This window comes from Lissotriton vulgaris, chromosome 8 (genome assembly GCF_964263255.1).
Source record: "Lissotriton vulgaris chromosome 8, aLisVul1.2, whole genome shotgun sequence".
In the NCBI taxonomy this organism is placed as follows: Eukaryota; Metazoa; Chordata; class Amphibia; order Caudata; family Salamandridae; genus Lissotriton; species Lissotriton vulgaris.
Window position 1 is genome coordinate 117,116,626 of NC_141696.1, and position 24,062 is coordinate 117,140,687.

Genomic DNA, 24,062 nt, shown 5'->3' on the forward strand with positions numbered 1-24,062 from the left:
AGGCTGTAAAACAATCACACAGGCAGTTGCTCTTGTCTGTCTGCGTTTCGGCAGTGCCGCACATCTGGTTCTCCCAAAGATCCACCAGGTAATCATCATTCATATCTGGTTCTTTGTCTTTCACGCAGAGGACACATTTCTGTACACTTGTACAACCTTCCCTATAAGTACCTATGCATCTGCCATAACGACCTTCATAGGCTTGGAACTATGTTTCTCTGCCCCTTTTCAAAAATTATATGTTATGTTATGTTATGTTACGGTGATTTATTGTGCGCACAGATACTCCAGCCAAGGAGCGTCCCGTCCTATTTTAGACTTTCAAATAGGACTTAATTAAACTATAGATTGTCCCTTTGTATGCCATGTTAGGAAGGGAGATAAGCTTGTCCAATTAAGCACCTAAAGTTTGGAGAAGCCGATTGCCTTCCCAGCTTCAGAATATTCCAAATCAGCTTTTATTCCATAAGACTCTGAAGACTTGCCGCAACCCTGTCTGATCTCTGTTTAGCTGCTGGCTCCTCCTTTTCAGTCTAGGACACTATGTAGCACTTTATAAATTTAATTAAAGTTATTCATTTGCTCTAATGACAGAAATGCCTCTCTTTCAAAATGCAGAAGCAAAACCATGAATAATAAAAATCTAATTTATCAGATTTTTCAAATGCTCGATGAATGGATTAGCTTCATTTGACTCCATTGAATTTAATAGTGTGATTTAAAAAAAAAACATTTTATTGAAGAAAGATTCTCCAGGGGCAAGTCACATAATGTAACCCTTTGTCATTTTCCAATCCACAGATGACGTGTCGGTGCTCCTGCAAGAGATCATAACTGAGGCGCGGAATCTCAGCAATGCAGAAATGTAAGTTCATGGTTGCAAGTAAAGCATTGTGAGCCTAAAGTGTATAAAGACCCATCACTTGGGGTATTCAGTGAGTACACACTGACACTACCCTGCTATTCTTGGAACTGTGAACTCCACCTTTGCGATGAACAGTGTTGTTTGTTGATGGTTTGTCAAAGAACCAAGCAAACACAAGGAGATATTGGACGTAGAGCTGCAACTTTTCAGACACTCACCCCCAGTCACAGATCTGGGTTGAATCCATCATCGTTCTGTAGCTCGCTTTGCCACCTCAGTTCTGACCCACCTATATGCAAATCAGTCTTTACCCTGTGCCTCATGGGAACAGTCCAGCCTGAACTGCCAAGCCAGGTCTTCCCTGAACCGGAAACAAGCATCCTGGGACCGGTTTCAGGGTAAAATCCCTCATCAGCCAGGCTAGCTTGAATCCAGTGGCAAATGAGCAAGAGACCTATGTCTGGGCATACCCTGCCAACTTAGGGCGAACAAAGCAAACACAAGGAGATGATGGATGGAGCGCTGAAACTTTTCAGACACTCACCCACCAGTCACAAATCTGGGTTGAATGCATCATCGTTCTTCAGCTCACTTCGCTACCTCAGGTCAGACCCAGCTATATGCAAATCAGTCTTGACCCTTGCCTCATAGGAACAGTCCAGCCCGAACTGCCAAGCCAGGTTTTCCCTGAACCGGAACAGAGCATCCTGGGACCAGGTTTGGGGTAAAACCCCTCATCAGCCAGGCTAGCTTGAATCCAGTGGCAAAGTGAGCAAGGGACCTATGTCTGGTCATACCCTGCCAACTTAGGGCAAACACAAGGAGATGATGGACGGAGCGCTGAAACTTTTCAGACACTCACCCCGAGTCATAGATCTGGGTTGATCCCATCATCGTTCTTTAGCTCAGTTCGCTGCCTCAGTTCAGACCCAGCTATATGCAAATCAATCTTTACCCTGTGCCTCATGGGAACAGTCCAACCTGAACTGCCAAGCCAGGACTTCCCTGAACCGAAAACAAGCATCCTGGGTCTGGTTTCGGGTTAAAACCCCTCACCAGCCAGACTTGTATCCAGTGGTAAAGTGAGCAAGGGACCCACATCAGGGCATACCCTGCCAACTTGTCAAAGAACCAAGCAAACATGTGGGTGCACTACTTTTCACCACTCTTTCCAGAAATCAAAATCTGAACTTGCCTATTTATGGGGATATCAGTTTTTTTGCACGGATGACTGTCGGGGAACATGAGGAGAATTTTCTGTTGGCAGAAGTACAAAACTCATGCAGCATCAGCTTCTTTTAGAAAAGCTTGCATGAAGCTGGAAGTGGCAAATCACCCAAACTTGTATTAGTGGTGTGTGCAGCTATTCAAGGTTGCAGCACATGTAGTAGAGAGGACATGCAATGTGAATATGTAATATGAAATCAAATTTCTTCACTGATTATGCCTCTGTTTCCCTTACAACAGATGTTCTGTGTTCCTGCTGGAGAAATACAGTCATGAGTTGGTGGCCAAAGTATTTGATGGTGGAGTGGTGGATGATGATGTAAGTCGGGACACAGGATTCAATGATTAGTGCATCCCACAAGCATCATAGAGATGGCCTACATTAATTCAAGTTGTTAGAAATGCCTGATATTTTCCTGTCAAATAATTCCCTGTTTCTTTAGATTGTTTCTGTGAGTAGGTCTACAATGTTGAGTAGTTCTGTTCAGTTCAAATAACTTTATTTGATTCACAAGAATCATAAAAGTGGACCATACACATATGAAACAATTTAGTAAAAATGTATAAAAAATTGGGGGGAGTTCATGGCAAAGTCCTCAGTGAGTGCTATATCCTTTTTATTTCCACATTCTTTCCATGGCTACATTTCTTTGACATGTAATTCAAGATTTGTAATATTTAAATACTGTTCTGACCCCTTCTAAAGACAATGTTATTCTTTTTTTTAACTTTTTGTTGTACTTTGTCATGTGAGTCTGCCTTTCAATTGCATGATTTATACCTCAATCCACTTAAAGCAAGGTTTTGTCTCTGATATTCAAACAAATTGACTCTGATGCACAAGGACATTTCTTCCTACATATAGGGTTAATTGATTATGTCCCTGCTTGGGTTCATTATGCCTTGCATTGCACTCCAGGCCAGCAAATATGTGCATCAGAAGACTCGCCCCAGGTAGGGAGTAAGACAAGCAGAAAAAAAGCTTTTGTGATTCACAAAAAGTTTCTTCCCCAGAAGGTATACCTTTCTCTAAGGAATACATTGGAAGTTGTATTTGATTCTGGAGTTAAGACACAACTACTTGTAAGGAAAGCTCTGTGAATTTCCATCAAAGTTTCTATTAAAGGGAGAATGTAGTTGTGGTGGAAGGTTCAATTTATACACTAAGAAGATTCATTCAGACTATAAAACTGGAAGAAGCTTTGAAATACAGTGAGACTTTGGTCTCCTAGCCTTACATTTGAGTAAATCCACACATATAAGTTTACTCTTACACTTAAGAATAACTTTACAACTATTTGCTATTCATTATTTACATTAAAGTAATCTAAAGTGTAGGCTTACATGCTCCACCTGAAGACCGTAAAGTTAGTACTAGTAGTGACTTTACAACCATATTTGATATCCCATACACTTGGTTGAGACCTCAACTGTCATGGCGTTGATCTCCCTATGGTAATTACAGGGACATTTATAAAAGCTTGTTGAAGTTAAAAAACAAATAGCATAAACTTTTTATGTTAAGCACTAATGTTAATTACATATACCTATTTTAGAAGTAAGACAAATGTAATAAACACTACAGCATTATTAATTTAATTTTGAATTAAATATGTAATTCATTCATGTATATTTTATTAATTTAAAATTATTTTTAGATTTTTACTTCAAAAATCCACCTAAAGTGTTTATATGTAATATGTATAACTTGTAATATGTATTACAAGTTATGAATAGAAGTAATTGTAATTAATTTAGTAAGTTTAAAAAAAAATAACCTCACATTTATTTTTAAATTAAAAAAGGTAATTCAAATATTAATACAAATACACTAATATCTATGTATAATATATATTTACATTTAAAGGTAAACTAAATTTATATATCTGTTTTACAAAGCTAAAATAAATTAATTTATTACAGTTATTTCCTACAGGGTTCTATTTCAAATCCCTACCTCCATTATATTCTATGAGAGGGTACTGCAGTACCGGCGGTTGACCGTGTGTGGTGTTGGATTTACTCCAGGTCTGAGCTGGAGTACATTCACACTACTAGGTTTGTTTTTTGGCTGTAGTAACTATAGAGGTGTCATCTGTGATTAGCAATGGACTTACTCTTTTCACGGGTGGGTGCACTTTGCCCCTAAACCCACCCCTAGCCCTCTCTAAACCTCTCCTTACTCCTTCCTGAATCTCTCTCATTTATTCATAAAAAATCCTCATTTTTCATTCCCTCGCCTGTGTCCTTCCCACACTTACTATTAAAATGTGTACCTACGTGTGTGGAGATTTCCGTATTCAGGGCGGAGATCGCTACACATAAAAGGCAGGAGAAGAAGAATCCTAGACCTCTGCATGCAGGTTCGGAAATAGGACTTTGTAGTATATTAGTAGTACTATTGCATTACAACTAAGTATATTATAAAATAAAGTTTGTGAATAGACCCCATGATCATACCTTACTGTACCTACAAAATATACACATGATATGACAATCCTGCCCTTCAAGTAGGATCTAAATAATACATGTGAAAATGTCTGTGTACTGTGATGCCAGGTGGCAGTTTTTAATCTGATGAAAAGCCTGAGTTTAGACTGAAATGTTTATATCCTCTCTGTGTTTGCCTCAGAGCTATGAAATTCGGATTCCAGCCGACCAGGGCATTGCTGGCCATGTTGCAACAACAGGGCAAATCCTTAACATCAAGGACGCGTATTCTCACCCACTCTTTTATCGGGGAGTTGACGACAGCACTGGCTTCAAGACGAGAAATATCCTCTGTTTTCCCATAAAAAATGAGAGTAATGGTGAGTGGCTGCACGCTGACTATTTTTACCTCAGTCTGAGAGTAGTGGATGTGTATAATGTATGGGTGTGAGTGAATAGATGCACAGATGGGTGGTTGCTTGACAAGTTGGATGGATGGACGCATGGATGGAGGACAGGCGGTTGGGCAGAAGGATGGGCAATTGGATAGAGGTTGGTTGGATATATCAATGGATGCCCAAATGAATGGACATATGGTTAGAAAAGTATGGTTGGTTTGATTAATGGGCATTCGGATGGATGGACAGACAGACCTCTGTTAGATGGATGGAAAGATGGATGTGTGGTTGTATGGATAGATGAATGAATACACGAGTAGAACAGGTAGGTGGAGGATTGGGATGTATTGGAATAGATAGGCAAAGGGTTGAATGCTCACTGTATGGGTGACAGGATGAAAAAATATTAGCATTTGTGTCTGTATTTTGTATCTTTTTGGAATTGGTACAGGACAGCATTCGTGTCATGTCAATCGTAGCTATGCAGTTCCTAATAGAATAAGAGGGAGAGGTCAGAGGAACCGGAGGTGTCAGATCGGGGATCTGATCCTTCAGGAAAAAGAGACCTCGCACACTCAAATGTGTGTCATGCGTCATCATAGGGCAGCTCCTCGTTGTTCCGGCACTGCAATGCCCAATGGGCCCCACTGGGGGGCTCTTTGCCAGAGTTCTTTTGATTGGTTGCCGATGTGAGGTGTGAGGTGCAGTGTAAGTGTGATAAAGTGAGCAGACTGGAATAGAGTGATTTAAAAATAACTAAAGGCAGTTCATATCTGGATTGCTTTGTTGTGTTTAAAAACAGAGTGGCTAGGAGTGGGTACAGTGGTCCACACTAGCTCTTAAAAGGTTTTGTGGAGGTCAACATGTTTCTTGCCTATTAAATGTCATATCATGTTGCCCTAGTTGCCTACACTAGTTTCTTCTGTGTTTCAGAGGTGATTGGGGTGGCAGAGCTGGTCAACAAAATCAATGGGCCGGGATTCACCAAGTTCGATGAAGACCTGGCGACGGCATTCTCCATCTACTGTGGAATCAGCATTGCGCACGTATGTCAGCGAGCTTCCATTGACATATCCGTCTCATTTATTTATTTTATTAACAACCTGTGCCTCTTTTAAGTACTGATCGTGCCATTTCCACTGAATTTCCCACTTGTATCGTTCAATTCCTTAACACAATAGTTGGTAAAGTTTAGATATATAAATTATTTAGACATGTCACACACATCTCAGTAGAAAGTATATAGTTAATAGCAAACCGTACACAGGCAAACATAGATAAGATAAGTACTGCAGATATCATGTATAATTTAAAAGAGCAAGAAGATGCCTCGCATCAATTTAACTCTGCTTGATATGGCATGTCTGAGATCCAATTACAAATCTTACCTTCATTATTCTTCTAACTCACACCATGCCACTCGTGTAGTGGTGAGTTCTTGAGGTTTATGGATGTCTGATGTATCTCATACTTATGATATTAATCCATCCCCAATCTATTATATCACTGAGCACCAACGAACGAGTCACAGTTACTGAGAAGCGCATTGGTGGTCATTTTAATAAAAATAAAACGAGCAATAAATGCCACTTTGAACACAGCATGAGAAATGTTCTCAGCCATACACCAACTGGAGGTGTATCATACTTTTCAAAACAGTGCCTGAATGCTAGACCTCGGTAACCTGGTGCACCAGTCTGAACTCTAGAGCATAATGCATTGAAAACACAAGTTCCCAGATACACAACCATAACCTTGTTCTGATGCAGCAGGCCACAATAAAGTGCCACAAACGTGATAGAGTACACTGTCCTAGCGTTCACCATTACCGTTGAGTGTCCAGAGGACCACCATGATTCCGCAGACTCCCCTGGTGGAAATTTTTGATTGACGGCCCGACCACCATTGGGCCATCAGTCAAAGTACCTCAGTCTGTCCCTCAGTTTAGGGCAGACTCTCCAACGTGTTTTTCCTGTTTGGATCTAGCAGGGAAATCCTGGCGGTCCAAATCAACAAACCAAATAAATTATCTAAGGCCAGGAAACCTCCTGGGATGAATGGATGGATGGATGGATGGAAGGATGGGTGGATGGATGTATGCTTAAAAAAAATCCCAGTTTGTTAGGTGCATTTATTTTGTCTTTTTCAAAAAACTCCTTTTGAAGTTTGTTTTTGAAAAAAAAACCTGTTGTTTGGGCACACTGAACATGGCACCTGTACAACAAAGATTCAGTGCCTTCAGAGCAGCCACTGGGGCAGCGGCTCTTTCAAGGCCCAGGGTTCTCTGCCCCTCTGGCAAAGGCTCTAAATTTGGAGGTCTGCAGTTCATCAAGGAACTGGAATACAGTCTCCCAGGGTTCAAATTAGGGCACAGTTTTCTGAAGTGTTCAATAAGCATTTCTCAAAGTTCCTTTGCTCATTTTTGAATGCATGTTGACTGCAATGTTCATTGTAGCATAAAACCAGCTGATCAATAACACTCTTAGCCTGATGGAGGGGCAGATGTTAGCGTCCTATGGTAATTGTTGGGCTCCCTGTGCATGCAGATGTCCTGTCTCCAGTCTCATCTGCTTTGTTTTCTATTTCCCTGCAGTCTCTACTGTACAAGAAAGTCCACGAGGCTCAGTTTAGGAGTCACCTGGCCAATGAGATGATGATGTATCACATGAAGGTAAGTTCTTTAAATGTCAGCTCTGCAATCCAGTGATTAATCAGTATTCAGAAATGGAGGTTTGAGGTGCAGTGTAGTGTGCCAGTGTATAACTCTAACACCAGGTGTGAGTGCTTGGGAGACAATGATGCTTCTGTAAAAAGACATATGATGAGAAACACTGCGGGAGGGCAGAGAAGGGCATCTAAACCGCCCTAGCGTCCTTGACTATACTATGAGTATACTACGGAAGTGGGGGATACTACTGGTTACAGAGAGGAAGAGTTGGGATTGTGTGGACTCAAGTGGATGGAAGAGTAACTGATGCACCAGGGCTTTGTTGCTTAATGAATAAATGGAGACCACCAAAAAAAGAGGTAACAGAGGGGAGGACAGAGGCATAAGAGCTGCAACCAGCATAGGGAAACGACCTTTACATTGCGGTGATTACACCGCAGTGCATTACAATGCAGTCGTTACAACGACCGCGTTGTTAGCACGCAATGCCATTACTACGCAAGTCATTACATCGACTTGCAGTAGACGGCGCGCTAACATTAGAAATAGTATAGTTTATTTTTCCAACACCTTCCCTACTGTTGCGTAGGCTGGAGTTGGAATAGTATATGATATATTTCTAATGTCAGCGCGCCATCTACTGCAAGTCGATATAATGACATGCGTAGTAATGGCATTGCGTGATAACAACGCGGTCGTTGCAACGACCACGTTGTAATGCCATGTGATGTAATGGCTCTCGTGGTAACGGGTCATATTCCCAGCATATTTTTTCAAAGGAGAGGTGGCCCGGAAGGATTCATGTTAGTAACTGAGCATGGATGGAGAAGTGCTCTGGAGAAGGTACTGACTCGTCTTGCGACAAGAAGGTAGACTTTGGAGAATCAGAGCAGAATATAAGGCACCCTCTTTGTTCTGAAAACGATTCCAAGAGACTATAGTAAAGTCTGATGTTTTGGATTGAAAAAATTAAAGATAAGACTCATAGGTGAGGGAACTAGAGAATGTTTGGAATATTTCAGACAGTTTGAAGACCTGCATATCTTGGGACAGATTTACAGAACCATTTACCAGGATGAGAAGCAGTCCTTCAGGAGTACTTTTTTACATACTCTTAAACACTTTTGTGAATTGGCCCGAAATATCCAACTTCCTATTATTAAAACTGCGAGGAGTGAACAGCCATTTCTATTTACACAAATTATATATGAATATTCCTTGAATATTCCCATTTGATTCCAATTTGAGATGTTTTGGGGTTAATTCACAAAAGTACATAAAAGAGTACAACATGAGGACTACTTTACGTACTCTGAATGGCTTTGTGAACATAATACTTATTTCCTATTGAAAGGTTTTTGCTGCTGTGTTAATGATTATATATTTGTGTTTACAAGGCCAGAATAAACTGTAATGGTTATATTTCCATATCACTATGTTTAACTTTTATCATGTCGTCTCAAAGCACAACACAAAGGAGCTAATTGGTATGGTTTCATGGCATGATTGCAGCTCACAAAATGTATTTCCTACAGAGAAAATACCAGAGAAAGTGACTTGACAGGCGAAACAGTAGCAGGAGATGGTGCAAATAGACTCATCAGATAAAACATAGTGAGAAGTAAGACCATGAGTAGAATACAAGACAACCTAGCAAAATCATAGATGAAGGTAAAAATTGAGCTATTGAAGATCAAGCAGAGAAGAGAAATATGAACCATAGGAAGAAGAATAGGTAGAGGGCAGATCCCTGTATGCTAAAATGAACCAAAGAGAGGACAGATTATAGATTTGAAATCCATGGACAAATGAAGAACAGCGTTCAAGAAGGAGTTTACTAAAGGATGAATGAGAGATTTCAGTTTGCAGAGTGATTAGAGATCTGATTTTCTGGGTGTAGGATGCATTGAATCATCCAGTGGTAGCACGTATGGGACTCAAAATTTGAAAAAACAGTCATAGATTACCCCAAATTTGTCTACTGAACGCTTTTTCAGAATATATCAAAAGATAATTATAATTCAATACTTAGATAACCGTCTCTGCAGCATAATCAACTAAGATATTATCTAGTTCCCCTAATAAGGAACATTAGATGACATAAAGCAGCTTTCTGTAATAACAAAAGCTGTTGGTGCAAAAACTGAGGATGAAAGGTAGATAAAGGCAACTTGAAGGTACATAAAGAGGGAGACATTGGCTGATTAGATGAGACACCCAGCTCTTATCTGTGCTCAAATTTAATTTCTGCGAGACATTTCACTCTCCAAGAAATGTCACTGGTGATATCACATGGCCATAAATAATATGTAATTGCAGTGATGACAACAAATGCACACTCCTAATTCTTTACTAATTTGGCCTTTAGGATTTAAAGGTCACACCACTTTAGTGGTTTTTTGAACATGAAATGTTTTTAATTTTTAATATCAATTTCCAGGTCTCAGAAGATGAATCTAAGAGGCTTCTAAGATATGGCATCCAGCCGGTGTCTGAAATTGATCCAGAGTTTGATAAATTTGCATACATGCCACGATCCCTTCCAGAGGACGATACTTCCATGGTGAGTATGTTAGGTGGATATACAAACACGCAGAATGACTGTGTTGGGTGATGTTTCTTGTAGTGGCTTATCTTGAATTATTTGCAGTCAGCACTCCCCACTGAATGCAGAATATTATTATTTGAAACCACATAAGTGAATATGAATATGCACTTCCCCCCCACACGGTTAGCTTCTGTTGGCAGAAGAGCTTAAACGCAAGTCTGAATCATGTTCAGCCACACTCAAGCATCAATTCTTCCTCTAGAAATTCTGAATATGAAAATGTCTCTTGATTATATGAAATCAAGAGCCACTGCCAACGTGCCAGCGTTCTACTACAGTCAAGCAAATGTTACATTCATGTTTGAAAGACCTTAAAGGCTCTACCTTAAAGAGTAAAGTATCCTTATTAACAAGTTTCAGTGTCTAGAACTACTCTGTACTAATATAGCCTTACAGCCCACCGTAGCTGGCTATACCGGCCATTAAAGGACTGCTCTATTTGGCTCGGGCCTTTAACAAAGGAGCAGGCCTTTATTGGCCAGTAGAGCCTGCTACGAAGGGTTCTAAGGCTATTAGAACATTCCGCCCCAAGAGGGAAGAATGTTCTAATTTGTAAAAGAAAGGTCTCATGGAGATCGAGGGGGTTGAAACGCCCTCGGACTCCGTGAGGCCTTTGTTCACAGCAAGGGCGCTGAAACAACATTGGAATGTTGATTCTCCGGGCTTCTACCTGCCATTAAAAGCCCAGAGCACTCCATTGTCTTCAATGGAGCACCCAACATTCCAATGTTGTAATATGTCATAAATGCTAACAATCTCCTTCACAACTACCAGTCTGAATTTATATCACGCAGCAGCATGGAGTTCACAACCTTACACATAATATACAACGCTCACTTAACCATAGATGAAGATGTCCCTGCCTTCTGTTATTGTTGGACCTTTCTTCTGCTTTAGACATAGTCGCCCATCCTACCCTCGTATGCACCCGGACCCTCAAATGGGATTCATCAGCAATACCCTTCACTAGTTTTCTCCCGCCTTTACAATCAACAACATTTTGTTCACATAGGCACCTACAGGTTACGAAAGAGCCCTATCACCTGTGGAGTCCTCCAAGGCTCCAAACTCCCTCCTGCCATCTTCAACCTTTACATGGAGCCACATGGAGCTCCACTCACACATAAAAGCATCAGGATTCACCAATATGCTGACACACAACTCTACCTGAAATCCTCCTCTGTTGTAGACATTCACATGCCTCAAAAGCTGCTTGCATCCTTTAAGACCTGGATATCCTGCACCTACCTGAAGCCTAACTAAACAGGATTCCTGTAGTTTGCAAAGAACCATAAATGAGATACAATAGAAACCTGGTACAATAACATCAGTCTTAACAGATTCTAAACCCATCTTTCACTGAATGCCAAGATACTTGGGTTCTCCTTGTATCACCAACCTCTACCTCAAGGAACACATTGGCAAAAAAACAAAGACAACCAGGCACCAGCTCCACATTTTAAAGAAAGTCAAAGCATTTCCTCCAGAAAGTGACTTTGGAACTGCTGTTCAAGCCCTCATTCTCCCCCTATGGATGGCGTTAATGTCCTGCTCCATGGTCTCCAAGACCCAACACTGGCACTGCTTAGGGGCATTCTGCATGCCACAGCACGTGACATCCAGAGTGTGAAGAAATGTAACCACATCACCCACATCCTGATGGAACTCCATTGGCTCCCCATGCCAGCCCTCGCCATCTTCAAAACCAGCTGCATCATTTACAAAGCTATCATGACCAGCATTTCTGCTTATCCTGCAGACAACGCTCACTATCTCTGGTGGATCTTGGCACAGAGACCATCAGACTGCAGACTAAGAAGTGCAAAAAAGAAAAAACAAGACAGCAGGCCTTTCCTATGTAAGTATCCATGATCTGGAACAACACCCGCATATCAATCATGAGTGCTGCAACGCTGTTCCAGTTTAGGATACAGTTAAAAGCTCACCTCTTTAACCCCTCCCCTGCTGGTGACGGAACCACTCCGTCATGAGCTGCGGTCGCGCTGTGCTGATGACGGAGCGGTTCCGTCACGGCCCGCTCGGCACACCTGCGCGGCGCGGATTCCGCGCCTGCGCTGAGCGTTCCATTGAGCGGGTGGGGCCGTGACGGAGCGGTTCCGTCACCAGCATGCGCCCTCCGCGCGGCCGCCCCGCCCCCTTAGCACTGCGGCGGAATAGCCGCCGCAGTGAAGGGGTTAAAGAGCACAATGCTTGTCTTTGACAATGTACAGCCCTCCACTGCCTTTTAGAAAGCTTTGCGCATTAGAAATACTTTATACATGGATACACAAATAAAGACCTTTTTCAATCCACAAATTTTAACAAAGAGCAGCTAGGGTTAAGGACAAGACTGGTACGGACTCTCTGATTTTCAGTCTCCGGATCCCTGGAATGGGTGCACATGCTTATATTACAGCAAGGATCAACCTAACAGCAAGTCCTTGAGTCACTTTGGTATCTTGAGTGATGCTGGTGCTAGGATTTTTGCTACCCTTATAAAGAGACCTGCATCTCTAGTAAAGGGGATACCATTGCGGCTTGTATGGCCCACTAGGCACTTCCCTGCTGGTGGCCCTCGAAAGGTCACCTATTGTACCTTGAACTGATACATACACCAACACAGATCTACCGCTCTCTTCCCCTCATAGACTGAGTATGAAATGATTGCTGGCCATCAGTTTGCCACCAGCATGGCAACATCCACAATGCTCCAGGTGGTGGTGCACTGACAGTGCACTCAACTGCTGTGGATGATATTCACACAATGAGGCCACAATCCTGAACGTGGCTTATACTTCTATGAGGAGGGGAGGGACACAACATAGTGCTGAGTTTGCACCACTGGAATATTGAAACAGAACAATAAGGTTGTTGTTCCTGGCCCTGCAGTGCAGAAAAGGTTTATTGGGGTAATGGACAGTGCACCTGTATTCAGGTCAAATCCCACATTTTTCCCTCGTAACCCCACCTCCCACAGTACAAACAGGACACGGGCAGTTGTGGAAGGAGATTCCTTAAAGTAGTGCTGTATGCATTAAAAAGGACTTATTAAATTATGGAGTCATCATTGTAAAATTAAAATCCATTTTTAAAAGTTGCAGTGCAGAAAGTTAATTTAAGTGTAATTTCAGAACCTGTGAATCCCCTGCACTTGCATGTGAGGTTTTTTTTCTGTACTTAGTGCCTCAGTCTGGCACATTCAATAGTTAATGTTGACAAAGTGGATGAATGGGACATTTTGCTCATTCAGAGGACAATGCAGACAGAGCAGGGATAAGTTGCTCAGACTGACTATAATTCATTCCAAATGTAAAAAAAAAAAGCTGGGACTACTGCTTTGCCGCTCTTCGTATGCAGCACAGAACCTAAAATTGGGGCCTGTTTGTGTAAGGCAAAACATGCAGATGACAAATGTGTACAGAGGAAACAGCTGCAAGACGCACTGCATCATCAGTGCTTACCATTATTTATTTTTTACAGGTAAGAGTAGGCATTAGTTTGTTATCAATTTAGTGTTGCATCAGAACATACCTGTATCAATGAAATTAGCTTAGAAGTTTAAAGTTCGTTATTGTTCAATAGGTGTAATAGCATATGAGGCACAATGATGCATTTTCCCCAGTTTACATTCTGTTGGGCCAGCTGTCATTACTGTGCATTAACACATAATATAAGTAGTCAATAAGTCTCAGTTACTAAGTCTTTTTTATTTTGTTACAGGCTATTCTAGGTATGTTTGAAGACATGGGATTTGTCAACAACTACAAACTTGATCGCCCAACATTAGCCAGGTGGGTTCCCAGGTCTCATCTTTATTAACTTTTGTATGTTAGGGTTGCAATTGTTTCTCAATCTCAAAGTCATATATTCTGTGTGTTAGTGTTTCATTTGAATAGAGGAAATTGGCAATTTCAACAGAAACGTAGATCTAATCAAATGACATCCAAGGATTAAGAATGTGTACTTTTCCTTTAAACTAATATATCCTTGTGAAATTCCCTCAACCTATTTGCTGTGATTTAGGATCACCATGAAAGTGTCACCCTATCTACAATACTCATCTACGCAACCTTCTCTCTTCGGCTGCTCTATACTTAGATTTGCACTTTATAAATCCCTTGCATACATTCATAAAGATATCTGTTGGAAGAAGACTTTAAGCTGCTAATAACAACCTGATGGCCAAAAAGCCATTGTTGTTGTAATCAACCATTAGCAAAAGAAAAGATTTTGTGTCCTTCCATAATGACCTTTCTTCTGCCAGTAATACTCTGAGTCCAATAACAAAATATACAAAGACATCAAATTTAACAATGTTCTCCCAAATCTACGTATTATACCATCTTCTCAAATTCTTGAGCAATTACTTGTATGTTCATTAGTACCATTTTGAGTTAAATGCACTAAGGCATTCTGATCAGGAGCCACCAATATATTTTCAGTGCACATTCAGTAGCAAATCAACTTTGGGAGGATACAAACTCTTCTGATCTCAGGATTGTATATTTTTCAGACCATTAATGTGGCATGAGCATCCCGGGTCTAGTATATTGGCTTCCATATAGCTTAAATGCAGGACAACCTTTTGAAAAATTTACCAAATGGGTTTGTGAACAGATACAAATTCAGAATACAGATTTGTCCTGTATAATAAATAGTACACTGTATGTTGTTTGGGTGCAGTACTATCTTGAAATGTGCAATATCAAATGTAAAGAAAATTTGGAAATTTAATGAAATGCACAATAAACTGTTGTATGTTTATCTTACAAGCAGGGTAACGTTGTGTTGTAATTTAAATCCATTGTATATGCTAAGATATAGAATGTAAATTTGCTGTCACACATAATAAATATGTGTAAAAACTCTTGTTCTACTCATCCAGGTTCTGCCTGATGGTGAAAAAGGGGTACCGGGACCCCCCGTATCACAACTGGATGCACGCCTTCTCAGTTTCTCACTTCTGTTACCTCCTCTACAAAAACCTGGAACTCAGCAAGTACTTAGAGTAAGTGATTTGAGTAGAATTTAAGGTCCTAATGTCCTGGAATTTTCTGCCTAAAGCTCTTTAAATCAGTGTGAATTTACCCCTCAAAAATAAGCAAAGCTTGCATCTGGCTTTCGTTTAAACGAGCCCAGCAGTCTTCAAGCATAACTTAGAAATTGCTATTATTTAAAAAGCACTAGAAGATAATGGTCTCAATACAGTAAAATTTGCAAAAGTAGGCTCTGTTGTCCCCACCTCCAAATGAGGCAGGCCGACAGTTTGGTGGAGAGGGTACTCTGTCATAGTTGCAACGTATTGCACATAAGCAGTACTCTGGCTGCCAAACTGTAAATCAGGGCCAATTGGTTTTAGGATATGACTAGTGTGATAGTTCTAATGTTTTGATTTGTGTAGCTATTTTGTATTAAAATATATAGGGCCAGATTTACTAAATTCTCACTCAAAGCAGAAGCCAAAAATGTTGTGCATTGCATGAGGAGAGAGCAGTCAAGTGCCATATCTACATGATACGGCTCTCTCCTTCCCTCTACCTAGCACTGGCGCCTTATTTCGCTGCCATGCGCCGCATTTGCACCATAGTGAAGGGTGTGAGTCTAGCAAAAGTATTGTACGGGAATGCATCCTGTACAAAATACTATACCTAGACAACTTATAGAACATTTCCTACTTTGTATGCGTACTGCACAGTGCAGCACATAGGCAAAGTCAGAAAAGAAAGGAAAAAATAAAACATTTCTCCTTTTAACACCTGCTTTCAAGTGGCGTTAATATTTGATGCGAGCCCCTGTCTAAGTTTTTGGTAGAAAGGGTTTTGCATCAAAAAGCATGAGTGGGTGCATGGGAACGCCCCATGGGCACCACCCATGTAACGCCCTCCTGAAGTAAAGAAACGCAATGTAGTGATTTGCACTGCTTTGTCTTTCTTTTAGGCAACTTCCCAGCGAAAAAACAAGTTTTGTGCTGGAAAGTAAATAACAAAAATACATTGTGTGCTGCTTTGCAAACACTGCGCAAAATGTTTGTAAACTGGCCCATAGTTTTGAAAAATGTTTTAACAGAAATATATCAAAAGTATTTTACTTATGATAAAGGTAAAAGGAAGTTGATGTTAAGACTGAGAAGATCCTGTAAAGGGGAACTTTACCCAAATTTTGTAAATGTGAAAAAGTTCTGCTAGGAGCCCATTATTTGCTTTAGAACCTTTTTAATGGTCATGTGAGATACAAACACTAATCTGTGAAACTACCTGAAAGTCGAGGTAAATATTAAATATCTGTCAAATAAAGGGTAGCGTGTCTGGTTGTAAATACATTAAGATATTTAAAAGGTAAAGGCAGGGCATGGCCACTAGAGCAATCAGGACTGCAGAGGATGGGTCCCAGATCAATAAAGTATCCTTTCTTCATGTAGCTTGATTTAACTTAGATTTACTTATGGATGGACCTGGCAGGCCTGTGGTACATATTTTCTCACAAATGTTTTACTTACTGCCTCTTTAAGCCACATAAGGTCTCTCCTGTGTCCTTGTGTGTCAGCTGGAGTGGCTTTCTGAAAATGCAAGGCTGAGGTTTGATAATCTTAGACAGCCTTAGGTGCAGCATACAAAGGTGGTATACAGATTTTATTAGGAGAAAAAAGAGGGACCTTAGGTAATAGATGCCAGGGTTTGGGGTAAATTCACACATGGTGTGTCAATGTCATGCCAAGGCTCTTTAAAGATTGATGATGTTGTCTTCATTCTTGCTCTTTGTAATATTAACTTTGTTTCTCCTAATAAAATTCTACTTGAACTTAAAAGATTGAAGTGGTCTAGTAACAGCTCATGATCGCTGTGTGTGCAGATGCACGCGCAATGCTATGATAAAAATATGTGCACCTTCATGATACTTATGACAAGGAAACAGAAGAGGATACTCTGTAAAGGAAATCTCAGCTCCAACCACAAATCTACTGACTGTGTAGGAAATTAGCAAGCACTCCTTACGACAGTCATAAAACACGACCCGCACCCCCCTATTACTGTGAACCAACTGAAGACATTCCTCATCCGTAAGGTGGAAATTTATAAGAGACAGATATGTTACTTTGTACTTATGACAGATTCATTTGGTGTTCTATACTTTTCAGTGGTGGACTGGAAGCCTAAAGCAATCCTAGAAAAATTATTCATACCCGCCCCATATTGTACCAAGTGTGCATAGCAAATGAGTTTGGCCATCACCAGGAGGAATTGAGAAACCAAGTGATATATCTGGCTACAAGAGGCTAGTGTGTGTTCCTCAGGGCTGTTTGCCAGGCTGAATACCTGATGACACAATCCACATCTAAAAGCAGATGGTTATCCTCAGCCCATCAGGGGTTTTCCCTTAGTCAGTTGGCCAGTCCTGCTCAGCTCCTCTGTACAGATCCTTTGGTAAGGAGAGTCAGATGCAATCATTTGACAGTCATTGTTTATGAACAACTAAGAAATGAAACATTCAGGTGCCAACTATTGGCCATGCAAACTGTGTAGTCATGTGGTTCTCAATCAGAGCATCCTGCCTTTATTCTTTCTTGCCTTGCAGCTAGTGTTGATGCTGTGTTACTGCAGATGTCTGACTGCCATATCTAAGGTGTTGTCCGATTTGTTTTCTTTTCTTTTCAGGGATATAGAAATCTTTGCCTTGTTTGTCTCCTGTATGTGCCATGACCTGGACCATCGAGGAACAAATAACTCTTTCCAAGTAGCATCGGTAAGACAAACACCTGAACATTTTTCCACTCTATTTATAACCAGGTTTCGACCAGTACATTGAAGATCCAGCGCCAGGAAGCCGCTTGGCCGCAGTGCGCTTTAGCAAGTCTCTTCTTTCATTTCATGCTCATCACATGATAACACGCTAGCAAGCATGAAGCGGAATTTACAGTTCTGCATTGTGGGCAGAGTTCTGCGGTAGTGAAGATATACGAGTATTTTCATCCCAACTTATTATTATTATTATTATTAAACTGGATAATGTCAAACAATACATGCAGGGCCATTAAAGCCCTAGTGGGCAGCCCGCAAGCCCTTGGTTTACCAGAGACTATGCCTTCCACCCTCCTGGCAGAGGACCGCCCATCCTATTTGAAGATCCCTTCCAATATGGCAGTCTTCTCTAAGTCTTCAGGCTTGGTTCTTCCTCTTGTATCTGTACATATATAAATTGCTTCCCATATATCCACTGAAAATAGGCACATCTTTGGAATTTCTGCAAGAATAAAACCAAACAGGAGTGGGTTGTAAGCCCCAAGTGTCAATTATTTCTACTTTGTCTTCTATGGTTATTATGAATTCATTAGGACATCATGTAGGAGATTGCGTCATCTAAGAATCTATGTCATCTGACCATGGCAAACTTGTACACACAATGTAAAAGGATATAACCCAATTCCTTTCCCTGGTTTAGCAAGCTAAGATCTTTTCTGCAAACTCAATTTAAACTAAATTGAGTTTCTGTTGCCCATAAAGAGGCATGTTTTATTGTTATGTGTGCACTCCAGTTGCAAGTCACACTGACTTCTTTTCATATCTGCGGTATTCTGTTCTCTGTATTTACCCATTCTCACACAATTTTAGACTTGAGGTTATATGTAAAAGGACAACACAATAATAGAAGATAACACAGTTGAGTGGGAGCAGCTGACACATCTTAAGTACCAGGCAGCAGCAAACTTTTGAAGAGGACTGAAATGCCATAGATGGGGAAGGGAGACATTAGTGGTGGCTTATTGCACTGTCAAACACTCCAACCATGAGGTACAGCCATGCATGGAAAGGGCAACTGAAGTAGTGTTCAAGCATGCATGATGTATTGCTGAATACATGCTGCTTATACCCTCTCCTTTTGACACTGGGCTGTGGGATTCATATTAATAAGATTTGTTGACATCAGAATCATCTTTTTTCAACAAACTTTACAAAAAGTTGTTTTTATCTTTCAGAAATCAGTACTGGCAGCATTGTACAGCTCTGAGGGATCTGTGATGGAGGTAAGGACGCATGTCTTCTCACATAAAGATATTATCCAACATTGGAAAGCCCGAATTTCACATTTCATGGCTCACAAAGCACCTGTTAGGCCATGTGGTAAGTCAAGGTTGCATAAGCCTGTTTGTGTTCATTCCACTTCAGTGAGACTCACTGTGCTGTGCTAAGGTTTGTGCTAGGAACACTGTCCTGCAGACATACAATGTAGCAAACACAGGCGACATCATTTTCTATAGTGGCCTAATGTAATGTTTTTTTTGTTGCATTATGGTATTGCGAAATAAATGTGTAACTCAATCATATATAGTAATGAGAAGAACTTACAAAATCCCTAATGCAGAGTGGTGGAGCTGATAACATGCTGTTAGATTTCGTTCATCTGCTGGAAGATAAAAGAAACATTTACTCGTCCAGCGGCAGTGAAGAAAAGTCATCAGGAGCTTAAAAAGAAAAAAGCATGAGATCTCACAGGACTTCAGAATGGCTCAATTCTTCCTGTAGGAGGAATGAAAACCAATTACAAGGTTGTGTTGGGGTCAAGATCACCCTCAAGTCTGTCCATTACATTATAAAATGACTTTGATTCATGTGCTGCAATGAACAAAGAAAATGAATTGTATTTAGAATCTGTGGGTGAAATGAAGGCTTGAATGTGGCAGACAGTGTGAAAACTCCTTGTACTTTTGAGAAGTGAAATAGTCCCTCATGCACTGCAATGGGAGCACTCCTTTGGAGGTGAAAGGATACACCAAACCACCAAGACCATGTGGTAAGAGGGAAATATTCCTATGAAACCCGCTGTATGTCTGTTTATAGGAATTAGTAATTAAATGTCGGACAGACGGATAAAGCTGTTAGTAGCTAAGCGGTAAAAGGATCCGAATGCAAAAATTAAAGTTAGCCACGCCTACTTGTGTCAGAGTCAGCAACTGAATACAATGCACATGAACCATGCCCGCCACACACAGCGAAGAGGCATTATTGTGCATCACATGTAGCCCTGAGGATACCATGTGATTGTGAATTCAATACGCATTTGATAGGCAGCATTTTGAGGAAGCCCACACCTCGTGTTATTATGCTGTTTTAGAGAGGCCCTATCTAAGGATACTATTTAGGGGTTAAAACCACAACCTGACTCCCAATATCCCTCAATGGGGAGGCCATGAATATATCTGAGGCACATTAACCAGTTCCAATGAAAACAAGCTATATTTCAAGTAGCTTAAGGAAGGAAACTATTCCCCTGTATCTTTTGCATCTGACTCTTCCTGTCAAAAGAAGATAGGAGGTCCTTAATCAATTCTAGTGTGTAAAGGTAACACAGACAAACCTGCTGGTCCTCCTCTGGCATCTCAGTATGCAGAGAGGTCCAAAGAGGGGCCATTTTCAAACCCTCCCATACACTTTATATATAGTCATTTCTGAAAGGCCTCTTGTGCAAAGCTCTTTCAGGCGTTCAGCAGGTAATGTGACTTTGCTTAACCCCCAACTTTAGGTGTAAAAGCATTTTGATGTGGTCATTGATGCAAGTCATCAATGATGCTGTTTTTTTTTAACTAAATAACTTTTTGACTTCAGTGTCTAGAACTTTGAGCTGCAACAATCCATGCTAAACTACACCTCACACATTCTGTGCTCTGAACTGCATCAGCACCCGAACTGCTTAGACATACCTCAGCCAGATTATCCTTTGTGGGACCTATACAAGCAAAAAGGCGATGCGTAGAATGCTTGAATTATTGGCCCACTATGTCACTCCAGACAGAGACCAGCCATATGCAAATCAGACATAATCCTAATCCTGCAACAATAGGAACAGTCCAGACCAAACTGCCAGGTCAGGTTCCCTCTGAACAGAAAGATAAGCAACCCAGACATGTTTGAGCCTTATTGGACCTCCTCGGTGAGGAGCAGCATGTGTCTTAAGCACAGTGAAAATGGGGCCCAAGGATGTGCATATGTCACTCTTAGAGTTTCTCACTTAGAAAACAAAGACGTGACGGGTGGAATGCTAGAATTATTCTCAGTCAATGGTTATTACTAGTGCTGCATTCCAGTCCATCATTTTATGCCCAGGTGCCAATCCAGAGACTAGCAATGATGTAAAGTCCTTGTAAGTGACTTATATTTCCCTATCACTACCAAAATGAATGTCAGGGTGTAATGGAATCTGCGTTGAAGAAATGGCTGTTTTCACAATGTGTGCCCTGTTACTCATTCACGCGGTTGCTGAGTGATTTTTTGAGAGTGTAAATTCTTATTTGCTAATAGAAGTACTGCTATTGCATGCTGATTCTACAGGGTTTTCCCTCTGGATGTAAAGAAGGTAAAACTGGATGGAATATTCCAAAAAAGAATACATCTTGATTGCTTTTCCAGTTGTAATTTGCTCAATGCTTTACAAAGGTTCCGCTGACCTCTTACGTCAGCCTTGTTCGAAGGTACTGCAGATGGCTTCCAAGATGGAGTCCTCGCCCAAATGCATAAACTGCATTGTTGAAACTGGGTTTAGCTATTGGAAGATGGTGTTTTGGAACTGTAATGGTGGGTAAGGCAATCAGAGGCAGCTGCTTTATGGCTTCCCAGTGGCTCTTCGCTTCTAATCCATCCCACCCCTCACAGCGCCACCTCTTCACATTGTACTAAAATAGACAAGTCAAGTTGGCAATGCAGATGATTGTGAGTGAATGGATAAGCACCCATGGCAGCAGACTAGGGGCCTGATTTGAAGTTGAACTTCATGGTAATTAGCAAAAACTTTAAAAAATGCACTAAAGTGCATTTTTCAAAGTTGTAGGTTACGCACACGTCCTTGGGACATGTGTGTGCGCAACATTTGTGCACAGATCAATTTCAGGGGTGCAACAGGGTGTCCTTTTGGCACCCTTGCACCCTGAAGCCATTCCTTATTTGCGAATCGCAATTTTCCACTCGCAAATAAGGAATGTGTAGAAATCGCAATTTTTATAACGATTCCTACATGCATAGGCTTTTGCGAGTCCTTAATTGCGATTCCTTAATAATCGCAATTAAGGACTCACAAAATCCTAGCTTGATGCATGTGCCTGAGAAGGTGGAGTTAACAGCACAAACAGTTGCCTTCAACCAATGTTGGATGTACGTCGTTACAATGCGATGTTTTACATCGCAGTACTTTACGACGCATGTTTTACAACGCAAGTCGTTACCACGACTTGCGTTGTTGGGGGTTGGATAGTGAATAGTTTAATTTACTATTCCAACTCCAGCCCCCGTGGATAGTAGGGAAGGAGTTGGATAGTAAATTAAACTATTTACTATCCTGGAGCGCCCCCCATCGCAATTCGTTGTTACAACTTGCGTTGTAAAGGTTGCGTCGTAAGGGAACTGCGGTGTAAAATCCACGTTGTAAAGGATGTTCCCCACCAATGTTAGATGGGGACCAATCATTGATGTATATACTGTATCATGAACCCAGATTCTGAGGAATGTACGGTCACCTCAGTAAATTATTGTTGTCTCTTTCAATCTAAGCCAGGAGACTCTTCCTTGGCCTGCATGTTGGAATAATGTGAAAGAGATGCAAGGATGAAGAGAAAATCCACTTTTTCACCTGTGGGTTTCATGCACTGCTTTGGGAGCTCACAGATAGATACTCATGCACTTTTTAGTGGATATTAACTGAGTGAGTAACCAGTAAGCAGCAAGTGATGATGATGGCACTGGAAAAGTGTCCACTAAATAGTGCTGCAAAAAAAGTTGGATTTGTATTGTGGACTGTGTATAAACGGCTCAGATGTATGCAAATATTTAGGAAATCCACATCAACTAAATGTAGTGCAATAAGTCTGAAAGAGAATCATTTGCATAGTCAGTGGTTAGCTTGAAACCTAAATAGTTCTAGACCTCATAGCAGGGCCGGACTGGGAACCACAACCGGCCCCGGCAAAGTGCTCGGCCGGCCCCCCGTCCCCACTCGGGTGGGGTTGGAGGTCCCGCTGAGGTCTTTGCCGGGGCCGGTTTTCGGCCGGTTTTGGTACAGGGCAGGGGCGGCTGGTGACATTTGAAAGTGGTGGGGCGTAAACTAATTTGCATATTGCACCGCAGCGATCGAGCGCAGCGAGCGAGCCCGAACCACCTTGCATCCATCCATACATCATTCATTCATGCATCCACCCATCCATCCATCATGCATCCACCCATCATGCATGCATGCATCCATACATCATTCATACATCCACCCACCCATCCTGCATCCATACATCATTCATTCATGCACCCACCCATCCACCCATCCATCCATTATGCATCCACCCATCATGCATGCATCCATGCATCCACCCATCCATCCATCCACCCACCCACCCTGCACACATCATTCATTCATGCATCCACCCATCATGCATCCGCCCATCATGCATGCATGCATCCATACATCATTCATGCATCCACCCATCCATCCACCCAACCATCCTGCATCCATACATCATTCATTCATGCACCCACCCATCCATCCATCCATCATGCATCCACCCATCATGCAAGCATCCATCCATACATCATTCATTCATGCATCCATCCATCCACCCATCCATCCATCATTCATGCACCCACCCATCCACCCACCCATCCATCATGCATCCACCCATCATGCATCCATGCATCCATCCACCCATCATGCATGCATCCACCCATCCATCCACCCATCCTGCATCCATACATCATTCATTCATGCATCCACCCATCCACCCACCCATCCATCCTGCATCCATCATTCATGCATCCATCCACCCACCATGCATGCATCCATCCATGCACCCATCCACCGAACAATCATTAATGCACCCACCCTGCATCCATCCATCAT

The 24,062-nt window shown here is 41.5% G+C and overlaps 1 protein-coding gene across 1 annotated transcript in view; it reads left to right on the plus strand.

Annotated features, from left to right (window-relative positions):
• Nucleotides 1–24,062, plus strand: part of PDE2A (phosphodiesterase 2A) — a 1,077,000-nt gene that overhangs the window by 1,015,352 nt on the left and 37,586 nt on the right. Inside the window, exons 15-24 of the mRNA XM_086933797.1 lie at nucleotides 802–865; nucleotides 2,333–2,411; nucleotides 4,725–4,902; nucleotides 5,854–5,966; nucleotides 7,514–7,591; nucleotides 10,029–10,151; nucleotides 13,917–13,987; nucleotides 15,082–15,204; nucleotides 17,849–17,936; nucleotides 19,168–19,215. Of these exons, the coding sequence (XP_086789923.1) occupies nucleotides 802–865; nucleotides 2,333–2,411; nucleotides 4,725–4,902; nucleotides 5,854–5,966; nucleotides 7,514–7,591; nucleotides 10,029–10,151; nucleotides 13,917–13,987; nucleotides 15,082–15,204; nucleotides 17,849–17,936; nucleotides 19,168–19,215 (965 nt within the window). The remainder of the gene's footprint in view (nucleotides 1–801; nucleotides 866–2,332; nucleotides 2,412–4,724; nucleotides 4,903–5,853; nucleotides 5,967–7,513; nucleotides 7,592–10,028; nucleotides 10,152–13,916; nucleotides 13,988–15,081; nucleotides 15,205–17,848; nucleotides 17,937–19,167; nucleotides 19,216–24,062) is intronic.